Source organism: Convolutriloba macropyga, chromosome 1, assembly GCF_964194025.1.
Source record: "Convolutriloba macropyga chromosome 1, txConMacr16.3, whole genome shotgun sequence".
Taxonomy (NCBI): Eukaryota; Metazoa; Xenacoelomorpha; order Acoela; family Convolutidae; genus Convolutriloba; species Convolutriloba macropyga.
In genome coordinates this window covers 67,671,629-67,681,664 of record NC_134468.1, presented here as the reverse complement: position 1 = coordinate 67,681,664, position 10,036 = coordinate 67,671,629, and the positions used below count along the sequence as shown (strand labels likewise).

Genomic DNA, 10,036 nt, shown 5'->3' with positions numbered 1-10,036 from the left:
TGAGCGCCTCCTTCTGACTCAGATGATGGAGTTCATTGATAAGCATAAAATTATAAACAAAGAGCAATTCGGATTACAGAAAAAAAAGTCTGCAACAGATGCAGTTCTAGAATTGGTTGAAACAGTTTCGGCTAATTTTGATCAAAGCAAAAGAACTGTTACTATTTGTCTAGACCTTGCAAAAGCGTTTATTTCCATTTCGCACAGCATTTTCCTTGAAAAATTGAAATTTATGGTTTTTCCCAGGAAGCGAAGGAATTACTGTTTTCATTTCTGGCCAACCGCAGACAAAAGGTAAAACTTAATGGCGTATTCTCTGAATGTGAAACTTTGAATCACGGTGTGCCACAAGGAACTGTTTCAGGACCACTCATTTTTTTTATATGTGAACGATTTCTCATCTAGTATAAGCACAACGGAAATGGTAATTCAATTCGCAGATGACACAAGTATTGTCTGTTGTGGACAGAAAGGTAGCTTACATGGAAAAGTCACTGAAATCTTACAAAAAACAAGGATATGTAGAGATGAACAAACTAACTTTGAATACAAACAAAATCGAATTAATCTTTCTCTCGATAATTCTTATTTCGGATCTATTTTTTACAAAAACGAAGTTCTCACAATATAAAAAGTTCCAGATATCTTGGTATTCAATTTGACAGGAATCTTAGTTTCGAGGAGCAGCTGAATAAAACCTTGAAAAAGATGGCTCATGCTATAAGATCAATTTACCCTATAAGACATCAAGTTCCCCCGAACGCGCGCATTCTTCTTTTAAAATCACTTGTGCTCTCACTCTTATCATTTTCGGCACTCTTTTTTCAAAATTTATCTGCAAAAAACCAAAACGCTTTAAGCAACAGATTAACTGCGGTATAAAGGTGTGCTTTCTACGCAAAAAGTGTGACAAAGCGAGAGATCTGCTAATCCAGACAAAGACCCTAGCAGCTGAGCTAATAATAGCAAAAATGTCGCTAATCTAATTTCATTATGATAGCGCTAGGAAAAAAATTCTGAATATTTTCACGGTTATCTGAGTCTTCATCAAAATACACGAACAAAGCAATTCAAAATTAGACAAAATGCCAAAACCAGCTTTGGAATGATTTCGATTGTTCGTCAATGCGTACAAAAATTGAAAAAGTTACCATATTGGCTTCGGTTGGCAAAAAATGGAAACGATTTTAAGAAAATGTTGAATGATTTCTTGCTCTCACAACATGAAAAATTCCTTTGAATAGTAACGTAGGAGCTTTAAAAAAAAATTTTTTTTAGGAAGAAAACAACCGAAAGAAAATTTTATAATGTGATCCTTTAAGACAATTGTTGATGTTTATTATATTATTTTGTTTGAATGATTTGAAATATTTTTTGTTTCAGGTATATTTAACCGTATGGTTATAATTTTATTTTACTTGTTGCAAAAAAACTTTTCAACGTTTTTACAACATGTTGATTGAATCACATAATCACACTGTTTTCGGAATTGGAAATTTAACCACCTTTGAAGCTGCATACATTTCATTACAGCAGTCTGCCGTTACGGACTTATTGAGTAATATTCTCACTTTATAATACCTCACTTGTATACTCACTTTTATCACTCGTTTTTAATTCTATAACTTTGATAGAAGGTATTACTCACTATAAACTGATGATAATATGGCTTACTAAACAATGTACCTGGATTTTAAAATGATCTTGTTAAGAAGTCATTGCTTGAAAACTACAGTACTTGACAAAACATAACGAACAAACTGAATTTGTGCAAGGTTGTAGAACTTTTTTAGTATAAAACTAAAATATTACTAAAACTTGAGAGAAAATGTCCTCAAAAGTCAATTAATTCTAGTTACCATCTATAGAACACAGAGGCAAAGCAAAGCGTTCATGTAAAAGTTGCAAAACAAAGAGTTGTGCAGATCAACCTATCCTCTTAAAAATTGTGAATACTACGAACGTCTACCGGTACCAAAAAATAGTTTTCGCTGATGCTTCCACCGTTTTTCAACGCCCAATGTGGAAACCACTTAATTTTTGTGTAAATAGTAAGTTTCCAAATGGCAAATAAATGGCCTACAAAGGAAAATACTTCCAAAATATGCGATTAGTTGTTACGTTCGGCGATAAGGGCATTTTACAAAATTTCAATCCTTTCTGAAATGAAGCCTTAACAAAATGGAGCTAATTGTACCGACAATTCTTCTTTTTTCAACCCCAATTCATTTAGCCCCGCGTTTTAACCCCAATATCATTTCACCAAATATCATTTCACCCCTCTATCATTTCATCCCTCCAATTGGCATTTGACATTAAGGGCATGTTTTTTCATAATTAAGTGGATAACTTAATCCCATGTTCGGTTGTGATAGTTTCTGATCAAGTCCCACGTGCCGCTGGGGCATGGACATGGCCCACTGACAAGGTCAAATGATTGGATTTCTAATAAAATAGTCCTTATTATGCATAAAATGAAATCGAGGTTAAATGATAGAGGGGTGAATAAATCCAGGTTTTAATTATATAGGGGTTAAATAAATAGGGGTAAAAAACGGGACATCCTGTACCTGCAGATATGAATAAGACTTTTTAATCAAACATTCGTTACTGAAAGGAGGGGTTATATTATAGTTAAGTGAAATCTATTTACTACCTGGCAAGAATCATTCAAAATAACTCTCCGTCTAACAAATATATCTTCGTCGTGCTAATATTCTTGTTCTTGTGAGATGATCATTTATCGATTACCTGAAGATGATTAGCTTTTGCCCTATCAGTAAAAAACTGAACAAAGAATATACCTTGTTTTGCATTTAACGATTGTCCGTTGAAGACAAGCATCCAGTTTGCATCGCTTAAGATCCGATAAGACAAAGTTTTATCTTGTATAATGTGATCGGCCAAAAATTTATGGTTTTAACTTCTAATCAGCTGAAATTTTATCTCCTGGAATCTTATTAATGTGCTACCAGATCTAATAAGAACATGAACAACACTACAGGTATCTTTTATACGACAATTTTGCATAAACATTGTATGAACTTGAACGACAGAAATTGCCGAGTCTCTGGGTGTGCCATCGTTTGGCCGTTATGATTTTAAATCGTAGATAAATTATTAAATGCGTCCAAAAGTTTTCAACAAAGCGGGCTAAATAGGTGAGCACAAAGGATCTCAAAATTAGCCTGCGTACAAAAAAGAGTTGAAATTCAATCTCTTCTGTTTGTTATTAATAAAATAAAATTACATTGCATCTTACCTGCATTTTTTTTCTTTCTCGCTGGTAATTCGGGTCGAGGTCTCGTTTTACGGGGGGGGGGGGGGGGGGATTTTAATCGTTGCATTAAAAAATACACTAATTACTAATCAGTAATACACTCCAGTCATCACTCTTCTTACCGTATTAGCACTGTGTGCCCGGGTCGAGGTTTTTGGGTAAATTTTTGTAAAAAATGCGGTGAATGCGGAGAATTTTTGTAAGAAATGCGGTGAATGCGTTGACAATAAATATTTCACCGCATTTCACCGCATTTCTCACAAAAATTCACCGCAAAATTCACCGCATTTCTTACAAAAATTCACCGCTTCAATATTTTCGGCAAATTAATGTAAGAAATGCGGTAAAAGCGGTGAATGCGGTGAAAAAATTTCACCGCATTTTACCGCATTTTTTACCAAAAATAATCGCTAAATTCACCGCATTTCTTACAAAAATTCACCGCATTTGCTTTCCAACGTATACTCAATCTGGTTTAGATTCACAAGAAATATGAAGTTTGTAAGTGGCAGTTGGCGAAGTGGAGTTAGCAGATGAAGGTATGCAGGAGGTCCGAGGTGCGAACCAGGGTAGGGAAGATTCTTTTTTATAAGAAAACTGAGAACGCAGTGAAAATAAATAATTCACCGCGATTCACCGCATTCACCGCAAAAAGATGTAATAAATACGCGGTGAAAATTATTTTTTTTCACCGCATTTCACCGCATTTCTTCCGAAGATTCACCGCCAAACCTCGACCCGGGTGTAATTAATTGTGGGTCGGTAAAAACAATAGTACACTTTTATTTATAACATTGAGTTAGAGTTCTCTTTTCTGTACAATCTATATTTAATGATCTACTAAGAGTGGATCACTACAACTACGGTTACAACACATTCCTCTCGTTTAATTCCTTGTTGTATTCGGAAGTGTTCCTCGATCCACGGACCGGTACTTTTGGTATTTTTATTCGTGACAGTACTAGTAGCAAAAGAAGGGCGCTAAAGCCCTTTTTCGCGAATCATGGGCGAACTTTCCTTTCGAGTGGAAAGATTTCACACTAAGATTCACATAATCCTCTCCCTTCCCGCCATTTGGTTGCCTGTCATTCCATATTATAAATTGCTCGACATTTTTCCCGTCGAGAGAAATCCAAACATTGTTTACTTTCCTCACTCCTGTCCAGAATGTTCCATAAGAATCAGCGTCAATAAATTTTGGGTAGTTTTCAAGCAGCCCAATTTCAATATTTCCATTTAGCACATCGTATAGTGTTTGACCATTGGATTGACAGAATTCCAACGAGTCGTCCCAACGGCTGAAATTTGGCACCCACAGAAGATTAATTTCCCATTTGAAGCAACCTGTAAAAATTTTGGAAAAGGCTGGCGGCGATATAAAAAACAAGCCCCCCCCCCCCCCAGCTGCAATTGCATGCAGAGAAAGACGACTGCTATTGTAATTTAATTATTATTTTGTTAAAACTACTATCAGCTAAGAGAAGAGTATTTGAAAATTAAGAAGCGTAATTCTCGTGAATTAAAAATCCACTCAATTTTTTTCTTTGTGACAAATTTTTGTTTGTGCTAAACGCAATAATCAGCTTCACGTTTTTTTTATACTTACTCGATTAAACTGGATGTTTATCTTGTGAGGTCTCATAAGACAATATCAGAATCATACAAGAGGGGATGCATGGTCTTGCAACATTTTCTACCAGAATCTTACAAGATAAGCATTTGTCTTACATTACTCTTCCAAGATTAACTTTCACTTTGAAAAAATCTATTGGCAACTTTTGTTATTGTAGAGAAAATGTTTGAACACATTTGGAAACTACTGACCTATAACAAAATCAAGTTAAATTCTTTTTTTGTAGAGTAAAACTTGATCACAAAAAATTCTAGTTTCTTTGACAAATGAATTGAAACACAGTAACGATAAGAAACATCAATACTCAAGGTTTAGCGGGTTTCTCTCGATTGAGAATAAACGAAGATATTCATATTGAAAAATATTTGATACAAGAATTTTTTGTTTTGAAAAACACAATGAAAATTATGAAAAAATTACAATGATTTAACAAGTCATATATTTGGAATCTGCATTTTTAGCGTTACATCAAAAGCAATTTTCAAAACAATTTTGCACTTGTGACATAAAAAATTGAGTTTGTTATCTGGGAAGCGATTTTCAAATACATATATGCATAAGAAGTCATTCGATTACGCACCAACGTTCCCCTTTTTTAATGCACTAGACGGAAAATATTGACCATGAAAAATAGTTTTTTTGTTATATTAAAATCAACAACTCTCTTAAAACAAGGGCATACAAGTAGATAGATTGATTGTTAACAAGACTGTTTTTTGATAAAGAAGATTTAATGACAAAGAAAACAACGGAAGCGGTCAAAAATCAGCCAGAATCAAAAATTTTGTTCCAAAAATTCATTAATAGATTCTTCAAACTGATTGATAATACTGTCTTTTAATACAACCGGTTGCCGCTGGGGCCTAAAAACAAATAATTTACAGAAGAAAAACGAAAAATAGCTAACCGTATAATGGGAAAAGAGACTAGAGAAAAAACTATCAAAGAGCATGGAAAAATTTAGCTAAATATACGAAGACTCGCTAAGATTCGTGATCTTAATACCTTCAAACTAATTTATTTGTCATTTTTTGCAAATTAAGTTTTAAACTGGTTTCATGGCCCCTAACAGAAAAAAACTTACCCAAGTAGCCAATTGATCGACTGGCGATCAATTGGCTAGGTCAGTAGCTAGCTGTGGCTTAGTGTGGTTACCGTTAGCTTAATTGAGTGGGTGAGGTAGCATGAAGTGCGAGCAAGTGTGGGGTTTCAAGGGAGAGGGGTCGAACTCTAAGAACGCCCTTCAAGTCATAAATTTATGTGTCTGGAATTGACTTGTTGAATCGCACACTTAGATAACTACAGAACGGGGAGCCCTACGGTTTTTCTGGAATTTAACGCAAAGTTTTTTTTCCGCAAATGCTACACACTTTGAGAACAATCAATCAGCAAAATTTTTTAAAATGTCGCTAAAACTTGTGATGTTTATCTTTGTTTGTCGCTAAAAACTATCGAGTAACGTATGTTCCGTAAAGTAAGTTTCAATTACCCATAAAACCTACAAAATGAGGAAAAATCTTCAAAAAAGGTTTGATAAAATGCAAACTTTATTAATCATCTCTAATATAAATGCAAACATCTATCCAATAACTCAATCCAAAAAGTTAAAAAATTAATTAACCCCTATAAGTCCACTAACGAAACATATAAGTGAATTTTTGAAAACTCTTCAAATAATTTTCAAATAAAATCATAAAAAATCTTGATGTTGATACCTTCAATATTAAATTTGCGCGCATCAATATTGAAACGACCATGTCAAAACGACCATCAATATTACCCTCAATATTAAAACGACCATGTTTTAAGATTAGGGTTTTGATCATTCCCGATGCGTGTTATTATTGGGGCTACCATAAAGAAGAGTGACTATTCATTTTTCGCTCACTATTTTCTAATTTATCTCACTTTCCTGGTTAATAAATACAGCAACTGTGGACAAATGTGATGGATCGGAATGAGTTTGTTTGTTAAAGCTCAATTCGACCCATCTCCTACTTCCACGGTTGCAGTGTCTAATAATTAAGATAGTGTCAATGGGACCAGCAGTAAAGACGGCCTAATTAGTGATGAGTGATGAATTAATTGTCTCATTCGATGCTAATTGTAGACTAAAAGACAATTAGCAGTTTTACATTAACCCATGGCATTCATCGTTCACAAAAACAATTAAGTTTTTGAATGGGGTCTCAAGTAATCAATAAAAAATCCGTTAAAGTTTTATCCAAAGATTTAAAAAAGTATTTATCCACAATATAATATAATTTTTTGCCACAACTTGAGTAACTAATTTGCAGCGAGGAAAAATGGGCACGCAAAACAAAACAAAATGTGATGAAATATTGTCGCCCGTTTTCACAGAACGCCAATTTTTCCATTTGCTTTTTCGGACATTGACAAAAAATTGTGACACACAAAGGTGGCTCAAGTCAATAGTAAAGCCTGTTTCCAATCCTGTTTACTGTACTTGAACCAATTTTGATATTTCTTGGTCACTAAAGTGGCTTCCTTTTATGAAACGAATAGTATTTGTTGAAATCACGACTCAGTTTTGTTCAAATGCACTCAAGGCTGTTTGTCTACGAAAGCTGTAACACTATCAAGTGAGAAAAAAATCTTCATTTTTGCTCTTAACTTGAAAGAAAGAGTCAGCTAAAGTTGTGGATAAAGGCGAAAAAGTGGTAAAATCGGACAAAGTCCTGAAATTCCTAGTCCGACTACGGGGCCTATCTAACATCATGATTCTTCCAAGTTGCTCTTAAGTTGCGAGATTCGAGATCCGAACTCTTGTATTCGATTTAAAAAAGCTTGCGAGATTACTTTTATTATCAATTGAATCGAAGGCTTTCTCTGGGTCAGAAAATTTGATGAAAAATGCCGAATAAGCGCTGAGAAATGTTTATTGCAACAAACTTAGCCCTTTAGTCACAATTTTAATGCCTTGCCATATAGCACGTCCATAGTATATTAACAACGGTTATCTTGCAAGATTCGTGTTTATTCGACGAGTATCTTAGAAGATCTTGTTGGAATCTTGAAAGATCCTGCGCGATGGTGATCACAAAAAGGGATCGCGATTTAATCCCACAAAAAAGCGATCCTTGTCAGATGAAAAGACCATGCTCGACCTTAATTTGATATGAAAAGACCTTGCCTGGACCCATGAAAAGACTTTACCTCGACTTTAACTAGGAGCTGGACTGTGTATTTATAGTCAATATTGGACCCCCCTACTAGAATTATAAAGTCTTTTCATAAGTCGAGGTCTAAACCTGGGGAATATAACAGAACAAAAACTCTTTGAAGATATATAGCTTGGAAGATCTTGGAAGATATAGATCTTGGAAGATATATAGCTGTGGGTAATTTGCTAGGTAGATGACTAGAGATTCAATTCTTAAGGAGGAATTTAATCATCGCTATTTCGCTTCATAACAATTACTATTTACTTAATTATTATTTCAATAAAATATCGGCAATGTATAATAACCTTGACAGAAACTATTTGAAGTAACAGATCCGTTCAAATTCAAACAGTATCGCTTTGTATCCATTTTGAAATGATTTTCGCTCTCGGCTGTGAAAGATATAAAACTCCAACTTGACCAGCTGTGTTGATCCCACGTGGATTCACAGGAGACACAGATCTGGAAAGAAAAGCAAAAATGAACATTGAGCAAGACATATTGGATATGGTTCCGTCAGTCTTTATAAAAAGAACAATTTTACAATGAAGAGATATAGCCAAATTTTATTTGCTTTTTCAACTTTCAGCTGTGAAAATTGAGAAAAGCTATATTTTTGAGAATACTGATGCCTCATCAAACTGATAATCTTGATTGAATCTGGATCTAGTTGTTGATTTAGTTGAATCTCTCTAGGATTAAGTCAATGGGTGTATCATTTTTGTCAGGTGCAACGACGTCCGAAGATAAAGTTTATGCCCGCCCCAAATGAGTCTTGCTAAAGTGTGCATTTGCCCGGTCCGCCAATGCTTAAAAAAACTCGCGTGCATTTTATCTGGTGTGTTTCATTGATGCGGCTTTGTATCAGAGTCTACAGCAAAATCTACTGATTGTCAACCTTCAAATAAGCACCTCAACTGTTTTCTATTGTTGCTGCTTGCGCCTCTTTCAAGCCCGTTGGGATGCCCCCAAGACGCTTTAAATTCCAATTCGAAATTTAATTGGAAAGAACGCCAGGATGGGAATAAGTTTGCTGCTAGTAGTTTCAAGGTTTAGGGTTTTGCTGAGATCAGTACTTACCGGTCTTAGGTTATTAGTGCTTGCTATAGCACATTTACTCAATATGGGCCTCTTTGTCACGAGGTATCATTTTTGCTTTGGACAGCTGAGTCCAAAATTTTGCGTAATCCCATATGGATTTGGAGCACACTAGTACGCCATAGTTGGGTCCCCATTGGACAACTTTACTTTGTTTCCTGATGATGCACTCAAAGAGATATCTTGTAAAAGGTGGTGATTTTGGAAGGCATAAACGGGATCGAATTTTTAAAATTTTTTTTGTGTTGGGTTTTCACGCACCCGGGTCGAGAAAAAATCGGAAAAATATGTAAGATAAGCGGTGAAAAGTTAGTTTTTTCACCGCAAATTTCGTACATATTTTTGCGGTGAAAAAACTAACTTTTCACCGCTTATCTTACATATTTTTCCAATTTTTGCGGTGAATTTTTATATGACCACAGCTTACTCAAGCGGTGAACTTACATAAATTCACCGCTTATCTTACATATTTTTCCGATTTTTTGCGTTCAGGTTTTTGCTGCAGTAAATTTGTCTTAGCTTTTGCATGGGCCTTTTTAGCTTCTTTGAGGACTAGAGCCGGCGCATTACTGTGCTCCTTAAAGAGCGCACCTGACCTAGCCGCCAAAGAAAAAAAACAAAGACCCTAAATAGCTAAGACTAATGCGCGAAGGGGTCACAAACAAGGGCGGGGGGTTATCGCGCCGCGCGAAGGGGTCACAAACAAGGGCGGGGGGTTATCGCGCTAAAGAAAGAAAGAGACAAACATATAAATGAACATCTAAATGCACAAGAAAGGGGGCAGAGAGAGGGCGGGGGGTATTGTGCTGCGCGAAGGGGTCACAAACAAGGGCGGGGGGT

The 10,036-nt window shown here is 35.5% G+C and overlaps 1 protein-coding gene across 1 annotated transcript in view; it reads left to right on the top strand.

Annotated features, from left to right (window-relative positions):
• The first annotated feature begins 3,813 nt into the window (after window positions 1-3,813).
• LOC142347789 (uncharacterized) overlaps window positions 3,814-10,036 on the top strand; it is a 32,949-nt gene continuing 26,726 nt past the window's right edge. Inside the window, exon 1 of the mRNA XM_075398963.1 lies at window positions 3,814-3,819. Within this exon, the coding sequence (XP_075255078.1) occupies window positions 3,814-3,819 (6 nt within the window). The remainder of the gene's footprint in view (window positions 3,820-10,036) is intronic.